At 43.5% G+C, this 22,887-nt stretch overlaps 1 protein-coding gene across 1 annotated transcript; it reads left to right on the top strand.

Moving 5' to 3' along the window:
* The first annotated feature begins 347 nt into the window (after nt 1–347).
* LOC142566257 (tetratricopeptide repeat protein 1-like) lies at nt 348–14,061 on the top strand. The gene is made up of 7 exons (XM_075677101.1): nt 348–486; nt 829–1,101; nt 3,033–3,206; nt 9,676–9,712; nt 11,123–11,271; nt 13,596–13,650; nt 13,752–14,061. Exons 2-7 carry the CDS (start codon nt 847–849, stop codon nt 13,865–13,867), a joined length of 786 nt encoding a protein of 261 aa, XP_075533216.1. The 5' UTR covers nt 348–486; nt 829–846; the 3' UTR covers nt 13,868–14,061.
* Nucleotides 14,062–22,887: the final 8,826 nt, after the last annotated feature.

The following is a 22,887-nucleotide window of genomic DNA, read 5'->3' as shown; positions in this document are numbered from 1 at the left end:
TGCTAGAAGCTAGATTTTAAGCCAAGACAGCACCTCGTGTAAGTGCCTCTAAAGCCCCTCCATACACGTTTCCGCCGACCAGAAAGCGGCGGTGGCGCGTGGATGGAGGGGCTTTAAGTGCCTTTAACCAATTTTTGTAAGAAACTCTATGCTGCTCTATGCCTCTAACCATTGCTCTAACAAAGACACTGGCCAAGGTGTAAAATCTAAAATATTGCAAAAACAGAACAGCATGTCAAAAAAACGAGTGAACATCTTAAGATAGAAATATATAAGTTAATATATTTTTTTAAAGGAAGACATTCGCGTTTTAATATTTTTGCAATCACTAGCAGGAAGTCTGCGGAAACGTTGTCTTCCCCTAGCAACCATGGTCCACTAATTGCAAGCTTCTCGCGCACGTCGCTCCATTGAGAATATAAATGCGGACATGTTAATGGATTAAGTTAAATTTTATGACATAGGCTGTACAAGGCTGCTGTTGCGGTAAGCTACTATATGATCACTGGATTGCGCTTGCGTGTTGTTGATAATCATGTTTGTTTGCTTTGGTTCTGTACAGCGGCGAACTATGCTGCGATAATCTTAATGTGCTCATCTGCTTTCGCTGGGTAAAAAAGAAAACGCCGACGCAACTTAATTGCATCGTATTGAATTCAGTGCTTAGAGTGAACTCTGAAGTGATCTAGCCACTGAGAACTGCTTTGGGTTCTCAACTATTTTAAGTCGTCGCATGTGTCATCATCAGTTGACAGGTTTCGTATTCTCTTGAATGGGCGCCGCTTCACCAAGAAAGACATAACATTTTATTTTGTATTTATTTTGCAGCCATCTGTACGTCTCATCATGGCATCAAGCCCGAAAAGTAAATATTTAGACGATCTCAAAAAATCGGCATCAGTCGCGGCGGGTACTGCCGTGAAAGAGGATACCAGTAAATCCTCCGAAGACAAATTCGAGGACACCAGTGAAGCCTTCGAAGAAAAATGGCAGGGCGCCGGCTCTGAGAACACCGAGGACGATGGCGAAGAGGACTTGTATATAATAGATGAAGAAGAGCTCGAAAAACTTGAGAAGACGATGGCCGATGAGGAGCGAAAGGTGTGGCAGTAGTTCTTTTGCAGTTCTTGCATGGCATCATTTTGTGCAGTAAGCACAGCCACCACTGATGTGGCGCAAAACACATTATGCGTGTACGATTCAAGCATGCTAGTTACAAAGCTTACTTCATTATTCGCATTCACCAGCGCGTCATATCAGTCGCGTTTCGTGCGAGTTCCGTTCAGTTAACTGCGCTGGAGTTTTTACACAAAGGACAATAAATAGGAGACGGGGACAAACATGCGCGCAAACTTTCAACTGTTTATTGTACGCAGGCGCAAGTCATATGTAAAAAACAAGAAAGGGTGGCAGGAAGTAAGCAAAAACAAGAAATACAAGATTGAAATTGGTCATATATGCGCTTATGAAATTGCGTTACAAGGATGGGTAGATCGAACGTTCGTCAATGAATTCCAAGGCCGCACCTCCCGGCCCCACGTGGTTTTCCGAGTCAATTTTAGCATAAAATAAGCTTCTAAAATTTCTCGTGTTCAAAGCTGCAATGCACTAAATCCATCATTTCATTGAAGGTAGGCTTGCAGCCACACCATGCACTGTGTACTGCCAAATTTCCTGGTGACTGGATCATTTCTGTTGCCTATCTGTGTCCTCTTAACCTGGTGTCAATGCAGGAGAAAGGGATCTTGTAGACAACATTGTTTACACATGTGAAATGCCTAATGGCGTGTTTTATTTTGCACCTGTTCTTGGTTGGTTTTTTTGTGGTGTCATTAACTGTTTTGCATTGGCCTTTTGTTTTTGTAGCTCAAAGAAAAGGAAAGAAAAAAACACCTTTGCGTGGTGCGTTTTGCTAATCAATCATTTAAGGCCATGTGAAATTTTGTGCATATAAGGGATCATGGTTACCTTCCTATTAAGCTCACCATCTGCTGCACCTAATCGTGTAGACAGTGTTGTCTACAAGATCCCTTTCACGTGCAGGAAATTGTATATAGAGCGGACAGGCTACTGCATTAACACCAGGTTAAGAGAACACAGGTATGTTCCATTTGCCAAGAAATTTGGCAGCACACTGCGCAGGTGTGGCTGAAAGCCTATCTTCAGTGAAACCATGGCTTTGGCACACTGCAACTCTAAGAAAGCACAAGCAATTCTAGAAGTCATGTTATGATAAACAGTTACTCTGGAAACCATGTGAGCACCCATTCTGTGGTACTGGGAGAAGCAGCCTTCAATTTCATTGATGAATATTAGATCAACCCATCCTTGTCATTTCACTTTCAAAAATGCATATATGACTGTCATTTCCCTCTTCTACTTCTTGTTTTGATTTACTTTCTGCCATCATTTCTTGTCTATGTATATAACGTGCCTGCGTACAATAATCAGTTGAAAGCTTGCTCGCATGTTTGCCCGTGTCGCCTTTTTTATTCTCCTTTGTGACCCGCCATGGTGGTGTAGTAGCTGTGGCATCGTGCTGCTAAGCCCAAATGCGTGGGACCAAATCCCGGCTACAACAGCTATATTTCAATGGGAGTGAAATGAAAAAAACACCTGTGTGCTGTGCATTGGGTGCATGTTAAAGAACCCCAGGTAGCCAAACATAATACTGAGTCCCCCACTACGTCGTGCCTCATAATCATATTGTGGTTTTTACATGACTTTAATTTGTAATTGTCTCTTGTATAATATTCCGGTGCAGTTAACCGAACAATGCTGTACCAACTAGCCCCATTTGAAGCCTTATTGATTTGTGTGAGTTGGTACATGGTTCTCAGCAGGGCCCTACTATTGCCGTACCTTCAACTTCGTCTTTGCCTACTAGGTTTGCTTTCCTATTCTGTTCAGTGGCATCTTCCAGCTCAAGCCTGCTTGCTGTCAGCCCTTATTGCTACTAGCTGTTACTATGTGTCTGCGTTGCTAACTATAGCAGTTCTCTCCTGTTGATGAGTTATGTGTATTTTTCACAGGCCAACAAGGAGCGTGCACTAAAGATGAAAGAAGATGGAAATGTGAGCTTCAAGGCGGGCCAGTACCTTGATGCGATGGAGACTTACACAGAAGCATTGAAGATATGCCCCTTCTCCAACTCAGCAGAACGCTCTATCCTGTATTCAAATAGAGGTGCCACATGGGCTAGGCTGGTGGGTAGATTTTTTTTTTTTAATGGAAGAATTTCTACATTTGGGCATTGGCTACAGATGGAGCTCCAATGTGCCATGAAATTGGTTATGGTCCAAATGGATTTCATATACTATCTTGAGTAAAAACAAAAAGCAGCTCCAGAAATCACCTTGCATAGTTGGAGATAGTTCAACAGAAGAATTTTAAGGTACCAATACACTTCCCACAGCTTGGAATTTGGAGATTCACCTTCTCGCACTTAGCCCTTCCAATGGAATAGGCTCGTGTATTGAGTACTGAGAGGTCTTTATGGGGGGGGGGGGGGGACTTTTAGAAGAGGGTTTACACCTCTTTAAACTTCAGAAATTAAATAAAAAATTAAATAAAATGTAAGGTGAAGCCCTTTCTTGTTCTTTAAAAATTACATTTGGCTTAATGTCACCCTCTGATTGATCGAAAAGGAGCAAAGTTTAGTGAAAAAGATTTTAAAATAAAAAATAAAGATGGCATAAGGCTTGTGTTTCATTGGCAGAGAGTTATAATCATGAAAGAAAATTACATTAAAATAATTGCTGAGGCTGGAACATTAGTTCAAAAGGAATGAAGAGATTGGACTGGGAGGATCAGCAGAAAACTGCCAATTAGAAATGCTGATAGTAGTAAAGACATTGTTTGGTGTTTCTTGAAAGTTGATTTCATTGTTCCTCCCAAGTAATATAAAGTGTCCCTTCTGTGAACAGCACCGTTTGCTACAATGCTAAAAAGATGAAACAAATTTTTGTCAATAATTTGTTTGACATTACAGAGTTTTAGTGTGTCCAGTATTCGGGTAAATGCGAGCAGACTGGGCATTTTACCAGATGAATGAAGGCGCAAACGTGAATGACCTGTATGGTGCAGCCACCTGGTGGCAAAGAGCTCAATCAGACAAACACAGAGCTAATATTCCAGTAATGATGTGTATTCCACTTCGCTGCTGGTATAAATTTTCGGCAGTGGCGTAGCCGTGTTGCTGCCAAAACATTACACCTGCAGCAAAGTAAAATGTACTTGGTAACTGCAATATTAGTGGTGTTTGTCTTGTTGGGTGCATGGTGCAGCAACCAGGTAGCTGCACTGTGCAAAGGCAGCTCATGTTCATGCCTCTGCCCCTCTGGTAAAATGTCCAGTCTGCTTGTGCCTGGACAAGCTAAAGCTCACTATTCTCTGTCATTTAGCATTATAGCACATTCTCCTTGGAATTCTCAGTAATTTAGGTGGCCCTCCTAAATTGGAGGATTTGTGTAATTATTGTTGTCCTTTGAAACAAAGATATTTTTCTTTCTTTCTTTATTGATTATTTGAGTGCAGTCTATAGTCCTTCCACCTGCTGATCAAAGGTGGTAGAAAAAATCACGACATCATCAAGATAAACAAGACAGGACTTCCATTTTAACCTGGAGAGCAGTGTCCATCATCAGCTGAAAACTGGCAGATGCAGAACAGGCTGAATGGAAGCACCTTGAATTCGTATAGCTCATCTTGTGTGACAAATGCTGTCTTCTCAGGTGCTCTTTCGTCCACTTCTATTTGCCAGTATCCGCTTTTGAAGTCGAGAGAGGAAAAAAATTTAGCATCCCGTAGTCTGTCAAGGGTGTCATTGATTGTCGGAAGTAGACAGACATCCCGCTTAGTGACAATGTTCAACTTTCGATAATCAACGCAGAAGCGCAAGGTCTGATCCTTTTTCTTTTAGCAGCACCACAGGCGACACCCACGGACTGGTCAATAGTTGAATTATGCCGTCTCTAAGCATTTCATCGACTTGGTTGCTGATGATCTCTCCTTCGGCAGCACTCGGTAGCGATGCTGGCAAATAGGCCTCAAGCATTGTCAACAATAATACGGTGTTTGGCGGTGGATGTTCTCTGGACTTTTGTCGTTGAGAAACACGAGGTGAATTCTCATACAAGGTTCCCTATTTGCTGCTTCTGGTTCGGTGATAGCACTGCTTCGATGTTGATAGATGCAAGTATAGAGTCTACATTGTCAGAATTGAGTAGTGCAGCATCAGAAGGGCTAAAATCCATAATCTGTACGTAATCGTTAAGGCGAGCAATGACTGTTCCTTTCGCAACATGCTGGACTTCATTTCCAAAATTAGTCGGGAAGCCATTCAAACACCCGTCACGTACCTGAACAAGACCCCTTGCCATGCAGGTCTCTTTTTTCGAGTAAGAGCCCAGTGTTACTGTCTGCTATTACTTCATAGTCGCAGAATGCAACTATGCTGGATCTTGGGGGTGTCATGACGGCGTCGCATATAATGTGAAGCGCATCAAATTGTTCTTCACACTTGAACGTCACAATGGCATGCTTCATTGAGAACGGCACAAGATTCCTGCAAGTTGATTACTGCACCGTTCTCCTGCAAAAAGTCAATTCCAGTAATTAAATCCCGTGAGCATTCTGACAGGACAGTGAAACTAGCGACGTATGTAAAGCCGCATATCCCAATTCTAGAAGTGCACCTGCCCACTGGGTCGATAAGGTGTCCTCCGGCAGTTCGAATTTGCGGCCCTCCCCAAGGAGTCGGCACTTTCTTCAGTCTTCTGGCAACTACTTTACTCATAACTGAATGATCTGCGACTGTGTCTACTAAAGCAGTAATTTCACAGCCGTCTATAAATGCACATAAATCGGAAGCAGCGTCACTCTTTCCGCAACTGCTCTCGCGTCTGTTATTATATTTCGGAATCAGCGCTGGAGGCTCTGTTCTTGTGTTGACAGCGGCCTTACCTCCACAGGTCGCTGATATTAGTTTTCCCAATGTGGGCTTTGGGAGCGTCGCCTTGGGGAGCTTGAGGATGAATGCGGGCTCGGTGATCAATACCTCAGCGGCACTGTTGACTGAGGTTGATGTTGCTGTGAAGTGTGTGGGCTTTGGCACGTTGACGAGTACTCCTGGATTTCAAAAGGGTGCTCACTGTTTCTTGGGCAAGGAGTGTTTATGGAAAACCCTCAAAGTCCCGTCCTGTGGTATTCGCACATCCTGTAGAGATTACCAGCTTCGCCGCAGTGGTAGCACAGTGGGATTCTATTAGGAGTGGGCCGTACGTCAGCCTTCCGGTATCTCGGTTGGGCGGAGGCGGCATGAGCCGAGGTTTGGGTACATGGGTAGTTCCCGTGACGAAAGTACGTCCACGGGATCATCTGAGTACTTCAGTGTACGATACCGTCAGCCGTAGCGGTGACGACGCTTGTGGCTGTGCTCGCGGACTGCTTGTCTCACTTATTCGCGAACCACTTCTGCTAATGAAGAGACGACTGAAGGGTCATTGTTCAGTTGTTGCCTCTCGGGGTCTTCTCGAACTACAGACCTAACGAGTTCTCGTAAGACCTCGATGCTCTTCCTGAACATTGCCGACATAGCATCCATAAAAGCGACATTTATATCGCAGTTGTAGAGCCTCCCCTGCTGTTGAAGTGTCCTTTCCATAGTTGTCGCCTCGGAGCGGAATTCAGTGACGGTGTGGGGAGGGCTTCGAACTAAACCAGCAAAAAGCTCCTGCTTCACACCGTGCATCAGATGTCAAAGATTCTTGTCCTCGTCCATGCTCAGATCGGCCCGGCGGAATAAGCGGGACGTATCTTCGACATACATAGCCACACTTTCGTTGTTTTGTTGGCTTCTTGCTTGCAAAGAAGCTTCAGCTCTTTCCCTGTGGTCTGTCCTCGGATACATGGCCAACAGCTCCCGTCGGGAGTCATCCCACAACCGGAGGGCAGCTTCATGGTTTTCAAACCACGTTCGAGCTCAGTCTTGCAACACGAAGTAAACGTTGCGGAGCTTCTGGTTTTTGTCCCATCCATTGTAGTTTGCGAAGCACTCAAAACCTTCTAACCAGTCCTCGGCATCTTCGAAGGTGTCGCCGTAGAAAGGCTTGGGAGGCCGTGGCTGATCAACAACGATGCGGGTTGAGGCGGTCTGGGATGTCATCTCGGTTTTGTGTGTTGCTGCTACTCTGGTTGGCTCTGGCAAAAGTGGAAACTTGGGTGGCTCACCATATAGGCGATGGCTCGTGCGCTGGTGGACAGGCATGAGCCCATTGTGTCTGAAATGGCGTGCTTCTGGGCTGCTTTCTCCAACTCGAATGGGGCTGGAATTCTTTACCCCGCACCTCCACAAGAATTTTAATGAACAGTTCAAGAGTTCGGACACAACTATTTATTGTGGGCTAGCTTTGCCCGGGGAGTAAATAAGAAGATGACTACCGCGTTCTAAAAAGGAGATAGGAATGCCTTCTTCTCTTTTTCTTTCGAGCGCCGCTTCACCTCTTCTTGTACGGTATTCCCCGACAGTGGTCACATACGATGCGAGTGCATGCGGTGAATGCACGTGCCATTATGTCTTCTTCAGCAATACAGTGAAACCTTGTTAAACTGTAGTTGGCCGGAGCTCGGAAAAAGTATCTACTAAACGGTAATACTGCTTAACCGAAATAGCATGAGATCGCCCATTTAACTGTCAAAAACTGAACTCTGAGAGAGTGCGATTAAAAGAGAAAGAACACGCAGTATTTATTCACTTCGCGGGACAAAAGTATTATTTTCGTTTGATGCCGCGGTGGCCTTGCAGTGATGACAGCGGCCTCAAACTTACTGAAGCTGCGAGCCAGCTTTTCAGCCAGCCCTCTCTTCTCGGCAAACACTCACATGGCAGATTCCTCGTTGGCGTTGCATATTCTCCTTGCACGGGCGTGGTAGCGCTGCAGAAGTCGTGGGGTGCTGTTCTCGTCACGACGATTGCATTCATGAGGCTGACGTAACATGCAGCTTCTGCCATTGTCGGGCCTGAATCATCCGTGCTGTCACTTTCTGTGTCGTCCTCATCACTCTCGTTAGGCTACACTTCGGCAACAACAGAGGCAACGATGGTGAAAAGTCAAACCTCGTAGCCGACATCTCTTCGTGGCCACAGCGGCGCTGCTGAGCAATTTCTTCGCATTCCAAATGCCATACATTGTAGTCAACAGTAGATCCCTGTCACGTAGCAGTGCCGACTTCTTTGTGTCACGTTCGATAGCACAATGTCTAATTTTTCTTGTATGCTGGGTACCCGACATCCTTTTTATCCGAGCTTCGGCATGATGCGAGTCCTTGCTTGCACGACACCACAACACTCTCTGGCACGGCGCGGAAATGATGTTGATGTGGCTTCACACGGAAAAGCACAGTGCGCTTGGAGGCCGTTGTTGTGACCTCTGAGGCTTGTTGTTCTACCGGGCCACCCAATGAGAACGACGCACTGCTGGGATTGCGCGGCGAAAAGGGGAAACACTATGTGTTAACCTCTGTGTACGCAATAAGCTGGTACAGTTTATGCAGATACAAAACACATTATGTTCAGTGGCCGCTGAGTTGGGGATCTGACTTTACTACTTTGAAAACGAAATTACTGTTTAAGTGGGTACAGTTTAACGAGGTTTTACTGTACGCTGTTGTCTTCTTGGAGGGCGAATGAACCTACGCGCAGTTTAAAGATGGTTTCTGCCTTGTATCAATATGTTAATTTGATAGTAAAGTTGGTTTCGAAACGCTGGACCTTGTATCATAATATTATCATGATGTCATGACAGAGAGCAAAACTTGCTGGTGTTGTGTAGCAATAGGGCTAGGGATGATGACATTGCTCATAAAAAAATAGAAATAGAATAAGCAAGAATGCTGCTTGCTTCTTCTGGCTGCGCTTGCATCTGGTAACCACAGCTACTGCATAAATGGAGTGACCCATTGTATCATGTCATTATGGCTCGTCCACCTCCTGAGTACCGAAACTGAAAGGTTAATCGAAAGAAGTATTATAGTAAATTATTCAGTGCATTCTGATACTTGCCAGTATATTTTCATTAAACAAAAGATATGAGTAAAATACGTCAGTGCTTCTTTTAAAAACTACAAGAATTCTTGTTCGCTAATGTTTGCAATACTATCATTTCTGTACTTGTACACGTGTGTTTGTGGCGTTCTGTTACTGATGATGAGGCCGCAGGTTTGATTCCTGGCTATGACAGCTGCATTGCGATAAGCTAGAATCTAAAGAACACTGGAATAGTAAGAACGTTGGGTACAGAACTAAGAACTCTGAGTGGTCAGACTTAAACCGGAGCCCTCTGCTAAGGCACCTCTCATAGTCTGTGTGTCTTTTTGGACATTGTGCCCAATCAGTCACATCAGGAAGAACTGATTTTCCACTGTAAGGTTGGAATGATATGTCGCGCATATATTTTTTTGTCCAGGATATCCCTACGTTAACTTGTCTCATTTCAGTGTGCTTCTCAGATTAAATCTATCCTAGAACTAGTGTCGGTCATCTCAAAACTTTCTTGGGAGTTGCATACAAGCAAGACTCTTCAGTATTTTGAAGTTATTTTGTTAGGGCTTTATATTTTAATTCTGTATTGGTTATTATTTTCCTCCTAGTTTACATTATCTTGCCGTTTTCTGCAGGAAAAGAACAAATTGGCAATTAAAGATTGCACAAAAGGTGAGTGGCAATTTTATAAAATCACAGCAGTGTAATATAGTTCGTAAAGGAATTCAACTACTATGTGAATCAAAGTACAATGTACACTTTGTCTAAGGCTGAAATTTCACCAAGCTAGAGCTAAATGCATCTTTCTAAACAGGTCTTAAACCACCCCTCAGGCCTGGCGAAAAACATAGTCCGCGGATAGCATGCGCTGCTGTGAACATTTCACTCATGTTTTGCAGTCATGCGCAGCACATAGAGCTCACAAGGGAAGTGCAAAGTAACCTTTCTCTCAAACGCTTTCTTTTCAACGGAAGCCTGTTCCTCACTCTTTTCCGGATGCTTTATTTCATGATATAGCAGATCCCGATACATGGCTAGTATTTGCCAATAGCTGACATCAATCAAGAATGGTTTTTGGATCTGTGTGCTTCTTCCTACTGTTACTGTGTATATTTATATAGTAAGTTTAATGAACAGGCTGAAGTAAGAGAAAATGTGCTTTTGAATTTCATTAATAATTACATACTTCCGGAGGAAGCCGACTATCATTTGCTTACACTCAGTAGTGGCCACCCACGTAGGAATTAAACTTTGAGTCATTCTGCTTTTCTGTGTCGTAGCTGACAGGCCTCCCTAATTTTGACTAGTTTTGGACGCTCAACTAGCCTCGAAACAAGCGAAACTTAAGGTCCGACCACACGCATGCTTGCCATCGCGTGCTCACTCCTGGCTGCTCCTGGTTAGATGCCTTGGCAGGCGTCGCTTCATATTGAGCTATTGATAGCGCTTCAATATGCGCAAGTTGGATGTGGCTACTATCCGTCGGTCAAGCTGGTGCAGGACCCAAAGCCGGTCCACACCACGTAGTGCAGCCAGACTTGAACATACGAGCTTGAGCATGCACTTGAGTCTTGTCGTGCACAAAGCAAACGCTGTGCATACACACTGCAATTGCATGTAGCTGCAGTCTACTACGTAGTGTAGATATTGCGGCCGCCACGGGGTGCTGTGACAAGTCCGCTGGCTGAGCACACCGGCGTGCTGACTCTAAGGACAACCTCATTTAGCACGTTGTAGGTGCCAAAGTTGGAAGTATTGGTGTCTATGTGAACATCCAAAATCGAATTTGAACTGTGCACCGTGATGACATTCACTAGGCAGAACATTGTGGGCATGCCCCACACTGCCATAGCCTTTGCAGTGCATGGCATTGAAGAGCGGAAGCACTGCGAAAGGGATGTTTGATTGCCAATAACGCCGCTTCTGCTGAATGCGTTGAAGTACTTTTTGTGGCGAAGTATTTCTGAAATAGCCTAATTTAACTTCAGATGCATTCCTCCACTTAAATAAAAAGTGGTTCAGGGCCCCTTGCAACTCTGTGTGTGGGCCTAGCGCTGATTTTTTTCTTTTTTTTTTCCTCAGCCATTGAGCTGAACCCTTCCTATTTGAAGCCTCTTTTGAAGAGAGCTTGGCTTTACAAGGAGACAAAAAATCTGGATGAAGCTTTGAAGGACTACCAACGTGTCCTGGAGCTAGATCCCAGCATTGGAGAAGCGAGGCATGCGTGCATGGTGAGGCACTTTTTGATAACATTTCCAAACTTCCATCATGTTGGATGGGTGTTTGATATATTCTTCTTTCTTTCATGTGGTGCCAGCTGTCTCCTGTGGCTTCTGATTAAAACATGTTTCTAGCGCTGCCTAATATGCCTAAGAAAATTGTGAGAAAACACAAAAGGTTTACCTGTATACTTATGGAGTTCAGTATAAGATTGGCACATAAAAATTGTTGTTTGGTATTGAATAAGAAGATGTGAAACAGCTCTGTGGAGTACTTTGTGGCAATAGCTTCTTTTTTTGTTGTATTTTCCTTCTTTTTAGGAACAGTTTCTTTTTGATACACCTCAAGGTTTTCGTCGTTGATATAGGGCAATCTAACACAGTAGAGGGTAGCCTGAGTGAACAGGAGGGGAAAGTTAAGTGCAGAAAGGATAAGAACAGGTGTGTAGGGGGAGACAGGGAGGCATGGGATTAGTCGATTCAGGTAATAATGTCACGCGCATAGGAAGTGCAGAGAAGGGAGTGCTAGGCCAACATCCTCTGCACATGAAAAATGGCATGTGAGAAATGCAAAAGCGTAACCAGAAAGCTCTTGTTAACTTTGACCACAATCTTCTCTTGTTTATGCTAGAATTTAAAATTTTGTAAGGAAGAACTAAAATTTAGCTTTTTTTTGCAGATTCTGGTTCAAATAAATGGTACAGATAAGCGTTCAAAATATATTTTCTTACTTTGAACTATCGTGCTAATTTATTAAAATCTTTAGTTGCAAATAGTGCAGTTATGTGTCTCCTCTTGTGTGTTCTGTGTGGCGCTCGCATGACACCACAATGAAGTCTATAATGCCTAATTTTTCCTCTTTAAATGCCTAAGGGTCTATTCTTTACTCATGAGAATATGTATTGCATTTTAAGCATGATGTAATTAAGTGATGTAATTGCCGAGTTTCAGTTATGCAAAGGGATCGACGTTGGGCTAGCTGGTGTTTCATTTGGAAAAGGAAACAGTGCGCAAGTCGAGGGCTAAGAAAGATCTTTGTCGATTGTTCTTTGTCGTCATCTTATGCGGTTTCCCCTTCAGTTATGCATTTCTTGTGGGATAAGCAAACAAATCTTAGGCATCTGAAAGACAAAATGCAGTGCATTAACTTGTTTGCTTAGGAGTTCGCATGTGTGTGAGGTGCACATGGATTAAAGTCAGGGGGAGCTCGGACTCCTCACCATGCGCCAATTTCTTCTCGAAGGGGTCTCGGGCGCCCATGTCACTTGGCCAGTAAGCAATCTAAGTCAGTCTTGATGACTTCTAGATGAGCGGGTTATGTGGATATTTTTGGGCTACATTTTTATGTTGATCAGGCATCGTACAAAAGCATGTTTCAAAGTTCGCAATACGTTCGACCAGCTCTTAGTGCAACCTTTTTCTGTTTGTTTTCACATCTGCATCCATGGCGTGGCGAGATGTACTGGGCTTTATGATAAGACCTAATTTCCATGTCCACCCATTACAAAGGAAAGAACACCAAACCTTCAAAGTGTGATATGAGAAACATTGTATTGTAGAGCTTCAGATAATTTTAGACCTTAGCCACTGGGAAATCACGGTGAATGATTTGTATTTGATATTTTTTCTTTGTGTTGTATCTCTGGTAGTCACCCCCGTTGCTTGGGCGTGGGCTTGGTGCTTGCATATGTAATATGTTTTATTTTCTCTGCTGTGTGCTAGTCTAGCAAAAAAGTGGTTTGGCTGTGAATTTGTTACTTTCAGTTAGCAGTTTTATTTGCAAGTAAAAAGAATGTTACTATAGTTTGTTTCCATTACTCATTTTTTGCCATTTCACACTACTAGCCCTGATGGCTACATTTTGGCTATAATATCCATCTGTTTTGGCTATGTAACTCTGCGCCATCTGGCAACACTGTTCTCATGAGGCACCTTCAGCTCCCCACATTTTTTTTTTACCACTGGATGGAGACTTCAGGCCTTGGAGGCATAAAGCATTGACATCCTAGTTAGCATCTTTTCTCTGGACTCAGGTGCTAGAATGCACAATGCTTTCACCTGTTGCAGGTTGTGTTGATCACCACCTTATGAAAGTGGGATTCAGTCGCTTTGAGAATGTAATGTGTTGGCCTTGTACAAATAGTGAGATATGGCTCTGCAAACTCTAATCTGGTGAAATGCAACCACTGTGAAAGTAACAGGCTCTTTGAATACACTACTTCAGAAGAAGCCGTGCCATGTGTTAGTACGGGCAGGCCCAGTTGCATTGTGTTTGCATTCTTTTTGCCTCCTGCATATAACATTGTCAAATCATGCAATCCATGCTTCTTCAACAGACACTACCTGATGAAATCAAAGAGAGAAATGAGAAATTGCAAGCTGAAATGCTAGGTAAGGCAGCTGTGTATGCATGTGCTTCTTTTTTTTTTTTTTGTTAACCCTTGGAATCTTGATAGTTTCCAGTGTCTAATAATTTTGTTTGTTCCATGCAGATAAGTTGAAGGAGCTTGGCAACCTTGTTCTAAGGCCATTTGGTATGTCTACTGACAATTTCAAGCTTACAAAAGATGGGGAAGGGGGTGGGTATAAAATACAGTTTCAGAAGTGAAGGTATTGTAAAGTGAAACCAAATAAAGTAAACAAATTTCTCCCATCACCCTAGTTACGTATTATAACTGCAACATTCTTACGTAATTTCTATGAAAATTTACTAGTCTTGAAGACTTCCTCTTGCTGCAAAATGTTGTGCGACACACTGTGTAGGATACTGGACGTTAATAAAATTTACGGAAATCTCACCTACCTTTGTGAGCATGTAAGGCCTTATCTTTTGACCTTCTATCTGGCCTGGCATTGGCACCTTTGGGTATTGCTTATAGAAGAGGGAATAAAAATGTTAATATATGATTTGATTAGTTACTTAATGCATAGGTTGGCTGAATAAATAGACACTAGTTCGCTATTTCTTCTAGATATGTACTCACTCACCTCATGTCTACTCGCATTCATCAGTATTCACTTGTCTCCCTATTTGCACTCGCACGCATTTATACTTCTACTTCCACATTTCAGCACTCACTTACATTCACACTTACGTCCTCTCACACTAACATATACTGGCATTCATGCTCACCTTTACTCACACTAATAGGCACTCATTCAAGTATACTCACACTCGCATAATACATACTCGCATGCACTCACCGACAATCACTCAAGTCTACTCACAACCTTTATCACTCACTCGCACACTCATGACTGTGAAATGGGTATGAGTGAACGTTCTCATGAGTGCGTATGTTGGCCCATGGTTAGATGACACACATCGACCTGCAAAGCTTGAATTCAGTTTGCACAGTGCAATCAGATTGTGCTTAGCATAATTTGCAATAAATGAGCGGTGGAGAAAGGTTGTACAATTCAGTGCATACTTGGAGCTGTTGATGTGTAATTGACCTAGTTGAAAGGTACAAGTCCCTGTTTAGTTTTAGTACTGCCCGTTTGATGGTGCATATCAATTTGTGCTTTATGTGCAGCTGTATACATTATGCTGAAAGTAATATTGAGTGCACCTGGACATTATTCTTTGAGTGAGAATATACTTTCTTCCTCTGTGGCTATGTCAAAATCTGTCAAAGATATACCAATTTTTGATACTTTTGATTAGACGAAAAAGCCAGCTGTGCTGAAAGTGTCAAGGGGCAGTGTAATAAAAGGTTTTCACTCTATTCTATTTCAATCTTATCTGTTTACAACCAGCCAATCCAGATAATAGGTAGGCAGAGAACCACTCAGACTACTGGCATAGCATGTAAAGTAATACCTTTAGAATACCTGCCATCATCACCTGAATGCATCACCTGCTAAGATTTGATTTGCATTCTTTCAGTGTGAATCATATGCACTACCTAGTTCTCTGTCACTGCCACATCAAGCACTGTCACTTAGGAGGCATGGTGAAATTAGCTTTCATGTCTCACAAAGGCTGACTTCTATGTCATGTGCACTGTCACTTTGAAGGAATCTTTTGCATGCTAGCATGCAATGCCTGTATAGTGTAGTAATGACACAGGTTGGACCAGAGAGCTCAGACAGATACTGAAATGACCTCAAGAGCTTGAAATCTGTTGCACTTGACATTCTACCCATTAGCTCACAATGGAGATATTTGGAGGCATGTAGTGTCCTTTATATTATTATGCTGGGTGTCCCAGTTAACATGGACCAAGATTTAAAAAGAACCCAAGAGCTCTAGAGAAATCTTACTGACTGCATAGTAGCAGTAGTCATGTGTGCTTACAGCCAGTATTTTTTTAATCACAAAGTATTAAATTGTTTTTAATTAGCTAACTTTTTAATGCTTGAATTGGAAACATGTCAATTACAAAGTTGTAGGGCACCTTAAATAAACTCCGAATCAAGCATTAATTTTGTGCTGAAGTGCGCCTGGTTCTTCTTTCCAAGAAAGAACTAAAGTCCGTAAAATATCAAATAGATGCGTGCTCGTGTACCACTACTCAAGCGCCTACAAGCAACCTTTGAAAGATATATGGCTGCAGTCGTTTATCGCCGTATCATACAAGGCTTTGTCATGTAGGATGGCTTGAGAGGTTTCGTGGCCTAACTACCGTGGTGCAATTAGCGTCAGCATCTGCGGATGCAAGAATGTTGTGCTCAATTATGAGGCATTTGGAATAGCTTTAACCTTTGCAAATCATGAAACAAAGCTACAAAATAAATTCAACCAATGTTTAAAAAAAACTGCACAAAAGAGCACGAAAAAAAAGGAAGCTCTCAGAAGAACATAAAAAAGAAACTCAGGAGATTATTTCAATAAAAAATAAATCAAAAGCACGTAAAACATATCAGCTGCCCATAAAGACGCATCCAAAGGTGCAACTGGTTTAGCCATTTACCCTTTCTCTCTCTCTTGAACTCCAGAAAAGAGGAAAAACAAAGCAGGTTTTTACCTATTTCTATCTTTGTCACAAGCTTTTTTTATGTGAGGATAGGGTGACATCATGAAGGTGCGTTAAACAGTCATGTTGAATTCCAATGGTAGATCCAGATCAAATTTTTCTGCTCTGTATGGAGCAATCCTATTCCAATGGCAGAATGAGAACGTGAGTTGTGTGTTCCAATGGCAGATTGGGAGCAGCCACCGATTCCAGATTGCTTCTGCGAAGTAGAAATATTTGCTCTGCCGAAACCGGCAGATTTGACCGGAAGTCCATGTGACATATTTCCTTCACTTGCCTCTACTTCCTGTCACGGTCGCCTGTTTCCAGTCACGGGCAGCTATGGATGCTACGTCGCGCCGTGCGTTTTCTTGCTCCTGGAGAGTGATAGCTCCTACTCAGACGCTATAAGTTCCCAAGTCTAGGGATGATTCTTCCGTCAAGGAATAAAAGCAAACGCATGGAATGCTGGGATGATCCAGATGATGGTGGTGATGGTGATGAGGCCTACCCGATGTACCTAAAGTCCCTCAATCATTTAAAAGTACCGACAGGCTTTGATCCAGCCGACAACGCCTGCTATAGGCTGATCGGTGACGTGACCTTGCTCCGCCCCTTTGCCGCCATGAAAGTTCCTGCGCGCCCGGCGAAGTGCGCGCGTTTCGCTTGTTGTGCTATGTACATCGCTGCGATAATTTCGTTCCGGGAGGGCCGAAATGCCTTGTTGCTGTGCGGTTGGGTGCCGAAACCGGACGAAGGATGGCAAGAAGTTATTTTGCATCCCGCACGGCAACTAGAACCTAACCAGACGTAAAGTTACACAGAATTGGACGGACGGACTTTGAACCGTCGGTAACAGCACGACTATGCGAGGCAAGTAACATACAATGATACAAAGGTCCGATAGAAAGTATTCACGTGCGTGTGTCGAGTGGTGATAGTATTTCACTCGCGTGCATGAATGTTGAGGGCCGAAGTTTGTGGATATTATTTATTTTAGTTCGCTGTGAGCCCGCTGAATAGATCGGTATGACCTAGGATGCGAAGGACCGAAATGCCTTGTTGCTGTGCGGATCGAGGCGATCAAGCCCTCATTATGCTCTCTTGAGCTATTTTCTTGAAGCGCTCATTTGAAATTAAAAGACTAAATTTAGCAGTTCGGGTCCTTCTTTCGTTTTTCGCCACAGTCAGGCACCAGTAGGTTTTATTTCCGTGCGTATGCAGTAATTTTTTCACCTCACGAATGCCGCGGCGCCGCGGTTTAGCGTGGGCGCCGTCTGCTACAGGAACTTCCTAGGTGGCGCGCGCGGCAGATGTCGCTACCTTGAAAATTATAAAGGGACCTTAGATGTACTTCTAGACTAGCGCCCTCTCACTTGATTTCCCTGCACTAAGTTCTCCTGCAAGAGCGCAGGCATTCCATTCGCAGATTTGACAAGAGCGATCTCAGTTGGAACGATGTGCTCCATTTGTGATCCGGCCTAGTGCTCGCGATCTGCCATTGGAATTCAACATCATATTTTACACCAGTTTTGAGCGGTTATTTTCCGCTGCCACTTTTAGCATGTGCTCAAACAGGTCACCGTCCGAAGCAGTACAGTACTTGCTTCTTTCCAACACTGGGGCTGTTGTAGCTTTGACCAACGACGTTGGAATCTCTTGGCCGACTCTGCTTATTTTTGCCTTTATGGCATCCGGTGTGGTAGTTACGCTGCTATACACGCAATCTTTCACATAGCTCTACAAGAAGTCCAGCGATGTCATGTCCGGCGACCTTACAGGCCAGGGTACAGGTCCGTGCCAGCCAATGCACTGTCCAGGAAAAACCTTGTTGAGCCATGCTCGAGACTGACTACTACTATGCACAGGAGCACCATTGTGTTAAAACCAGATGTTACGAAGGTGTGGAAGTGGAATGTTGCAACAGACGTCGTTCACGGGGCCCTCGAGGATGTCGTTGATGTAGCATGGCATCGTTAGTGTGTTGTCAAAAAAGATTGGTCCTATGATGTTGCCATCAAAAATACCGCACCACACATTAAGCGACCACTGGTATTGGTGTTGTGTTTGTGCCAGCCAGCCAGTGGGGATTCTTATCACTCAAGTAGTGCGTGTTGTGAAGATTAGCTTGTGTATTTCTGGAGAAATTTGCCTTATCCATGCAAAGCACGCTAGTGAGAAAGTTCGGTTATTCTTCACATTTCGTGCAAATCCAGTTGGCAAAGTCAAGTCTGTTTTCAAAATCTGTCTTCAAGTTTTTGATGAAGATCTATATGGTACGGGCGCATATGAGCTTTTTTTAACATCCTCCACACTGGTGTCGCGGACACTATCATTAGGGTTCGCGGCAAAGAATGCCAAAACATCCGTTTCCGTTTCTTGAACTACCATCGCCCTCCCGTGTCACTTTCTTGTGAAGCTACCCGTCTCGCAAAGGACTACGTACGTTCTAAGTATTGTTGATGGACTAGGGCGTCCTCCACAATGTCACATCCAGAATAGCTTTGCTGCCTTCCTCTTGTTGCAGTGCGCCGCCCCCAGAGCCAGGATCATTTTAGCCTTCTGATCATTCGTGAAGAGCCTGGCTGTCTTCTTGAAGAGCAGGTCACTGGCGTGGTACCGTTGAGATCTCCTGTTATTATCTACGCACTGGCGCGTCAAGCAAAAATGACTTATGTAATCAATATGCTGGCCGTACGGATCTGCCAAAACGCATTAGATGGACATAACCTGCGCAAGGTTTGTTTCTATTGATAAAGGGAACAAAAGGAACATTTGTTCCGGGCGCGCCTATCTACAGAACAAAATGAGTGCGCAAAATTACAGTCCCAAGTGTGCTGTCATAGTTTCTCGGCTTCGAAATTCCCCTCCCCCCCACTCCTTTGGCTCTGCTACGCTTATCATTGCGTCAGCGGCGTGTTCTCATAATGCCGTGACAATCACATAGCATGAAGCCCTGTATCGAGATGCCACCACTAGTAAAGCCGTATATCTGTGGCTGTTCGCTTGGGAGTGCACGAGTAGCGTCGTGTGAGCGTGTGTCTATTTCATATTTTGGATGTTTGGCGCGCTTTTGTTTTTTCTCTGAAAAACCGAGGGAAAGCTGAGCACGAAACAAATGCTTGATTCGGAGGTTATTCGAGGTTCCCTACAACTTTGTCATTGGTATGTTTGGGATTCAAGCAATAATGAAAAAGTTCACTAATTAAAAGCAATTAATTAATAATTTGTGATGAAAAAAATACTGGCTGTAAGTGCACATGACTACCGCCACTATGCAGTTCGTACGATTTCTCTAGAGCTCGTGAGTTCTTTTTTAAATGTTGGTCCAAGTTAAGTGGGACACCCAGTATATAAATTATCATGATCCTTTATACACACATAATTTGAACGCATTATTTTAGGTGTAGAAGATTGAAACTTGGCATGAAAGGTACACTAAAAGATTGATTCGTAGTGTAGTTGATTTATATGTTCCTGAAAAGTTGAATCCAAGCTCCATGCACCATGTTTAATGGGTTTTATTCTCATTTAAGGACATGTTTCTTAAGAAATGTGACTTGAAAAAAGCCTATTCACACTTTCTGTGCTCCTGGTGATGTAATAATACAAAGGCAATCATAGTATGGGACTGGTTACCATAGCTGCTTGATGCCTGTAGCTTTGGCAGCACGTTGGCTTAGGTAATGCTGGCCAAAATAGAGGTGGACCTGCAGACTCCTGCATGCAAAGCAGCACTCAACACAAGGCTGTTTCCTTGAGCAGTGCACTAGGAGGGTGACATTGGAGACATATTATTTCTCCATGCAAAGGAAGATGCCAGCTAAAAAATTGGTTCATTGTAATGTGCACAAATACACCAAATGTCGGCATGCTTGTCAATATCAAGCTATCAACCAGCCACATGTATTTTATTGGCTTATAGCAGTTCATGGTAGTGCCACTGGGGTTGCCCCCTGTCTGCCATCTTTCTCTTTTATGTATAAATTGGAGCCCAAAATCATATAGGAAGGTTCGTTAGTGACCTATACATTGTGACCTCCTGCATTTAAAACTGAAGTTCACTCACTTTAATGCCCCTTCAAAAATTAGAAATGCAGTGTTTCCTCAACTTGTATGACAGTGTTCTATGGTGTATGAGTGAAGTGGCTTAAGAAGAGCGGTTGTAGCTGTGGAACTTTGGCAGAAGAAAGGTAATATACTATTAAAAAAAACTGCAGTGATATTTTCTTTTTGCTCTTGTTCTGCTGAGTGGGATAAAAATGCCATTGCTATTTATAAAATTAACTCTTCAGTTCTTGAACATGGTTATACATGGTTTTCAAAAGACAGGTACCTAGCATGACTTCACAAGATTGTAGTAATGACACTCCTGGTGTTGACTGTGTGTTCTTAAAGTACACGATCATATCTTCCCACTGCAATGTAAATGACATTGTGCACATTTGCATCCGTGCATGTTATGGTAACTAATTTTGTATGACTCGTAAAATTTCTGCAACTCTCATGAAATGCTTGGCTGCTGTCTGTTGCACTTGTTCTAGAAATTAAAGCTACATTAATAAAAAAGATTTCATTATAAATTATTTCAAGTTGGCAGCTGTAATTCCTTACTAGTGACAGCATATGTAACAGCATAGATCTGAAACTTGTCTGTGCATTGCAATTGAATACAAAACCGAAACTTATTTTTTGATAGCAGATGTCAGAGCAAGCGTCCTTGCCATTACCATCGCAAGATGGCAAGAAAGGTTTTTGTGTAGGTTGGCGAAGTTCAGCAATGACGGTGCGCTGCTTTAATTACAAATACACATTCAAAGGGGAAGTTATTTTCTAACATGCTGCAGTGGTGCTGCGCCACATATTTTTGGTGTGTCGGAGTATTGCACCACATGGCAAACTGGCAGAATGGCTAATCTGTGTGGGCCACCACCTCGTGCGTGATAGTTGTGGAGCTGTTACAGAAATGCAAAATATCAATATGCACTGGACTGCTTGAAGAATGTGTAGCGACAAATAACTGTCTGAGAAGGACAGCGATGGATGTTAAGCCTGAATAAAGTTCTATTTAGTTGAGGTAAACTCAAATTTTTTTTTTGTGATTGCTCGAACCGGAGGCATGCGACATTTGTTACAAGTTCGGGTGCAGGTTAGACATGAGTGTCCGTTCTTTCCCATTTTGAAACCATAAAAATCAAGTGCGCGCTTAAATAGTGTAAATACTGCCAACCAAAGCAATGTTGTGTATGGGCATTTCTCAGCCTCTTTTACTCTTTCAGTGCCACTGACATACCTGTGTGTGTCTGCGTTGCTGTTTTGCCATGTTACTTATGTACCTGTGCACCTCCACTTCCTCTCATAAAACGAGGGCATTTTGATTAATCATGTGATTTTGTTCTTTCTGCATAACCAAAAATAAACTGTTGTGTTCATTTTATAATAGCGCACAAAAAGAAATCTGATGCTGTGAGTGCGTCACCTCGGGGAAAACCCGGCACCGAAAGGGTTAATTCGACTGGCCGCATAATTCGATCAATTCCATCTCTCCTGTCAAGGTCTAATTAACAGAAGAGTCACCTGTGTGCGTGTGCATTTATAAGCAGCAGGAAAAGCTGACCCATACATTATATATATATATGTACTGACCATATAAAGTCGACAGACAATGAAGGCGAGGAAAACATCAGGGAAATTAGCTGCAATTGAAATGGAAATGTAGAAAACATGAAGTAGGGGGGGGGGGGGTGAAGAGAATATGGAAGTGGATGAAAAGTTAGCTCGCCGCCGGTAGGAGCCGAACCCACAACCTCCGCATTACGCGTGCGTTGCACTACCAATTTTGCTACGGCAACGGCTTTCAATCCGTCAGCTAACTTGGGTATTTATGTTTTCTAGAGCTATCCTTGGGAGTATTCGCGTGTCAGGTGACGCCAGTCTGTTAAAAAAAAAAAAATCCGCATCCGTTCGCCATGGCTCTAAGTGGCGCCGGCTAATACTCCAAAGTAAAGCCCCCTCAGTGTTTAAAAGCAGCGCTATCCTTTGAACCTTTCCGCTGCCGTGCAGGCCTTACCCTTTTGAATAAAAGCAGGAACAGCGCAACACAGGATGGGCGAGTAAAGAGCACAGGGCAGAGCACTGTTTGAGGGTGGGCAGCGCTCTGTCCTGTGATCTTTACTCGCTCGTTGTGTGTTGCGCTGTACCTGTTTTTATTCTAAAGATGAACCAACCAGCCTCATTGAACACACTGCCTTACCCCCGCCCTCCGTCGCCCGTCTCCCCTTTCCGATTGGACTACCGCCGTCACGTGACAGTGCGCGCTTTTCCATTTCGTTGTTTTTTCATCCGAGAAAAACGTGCACTTGCAGAAGTATCTCGGACGCCATTTTCGATGCAAATGATAAAAAGCGCCGTAGTGCACATAGTATGTAGTTTATACGGTGACGGTAACTTCCGTCGTAAGTGCGTTAAGAAAACAGCGCGCTTCCTTGGCGCTGTTTCTAATCTTTGTCATGAGTAGCTGCGCCTACGGTTTCCGTAATCGCTTGAGTGAAGAAAAAAAAAACTTTTTACTCCGCCGTCCGGCAAGCATAATGTGGAGCGAAAAAAGATGTGGACGCACCGGATCTGTCGCGCAAACTTCGACGGGCCGCCGTCCGCGCGCCTTTGTGAG

This window comes from Dermacentor variabilis, unplaced genomic scaffold (assembly GCF_050947875.1).
Source record: "Dermacentor variabilis isolate Ectoservices unplaced genomic scaffold, ASM5094787v1 scaffold_12, whole genome shotgun sequence".
Taxonomy (NCBI): Eukaryota; Metazoa; Arthropoda; class Arachnida; order Ixodida; family Ixodidae; genus Dermacentor; species Dermacentor variabilis.
The sequence above is the reverse complement of the archived record's forward strand: the minus strand, read 5'-3'. Positions and strand labels throughout refer to the sequence as shown.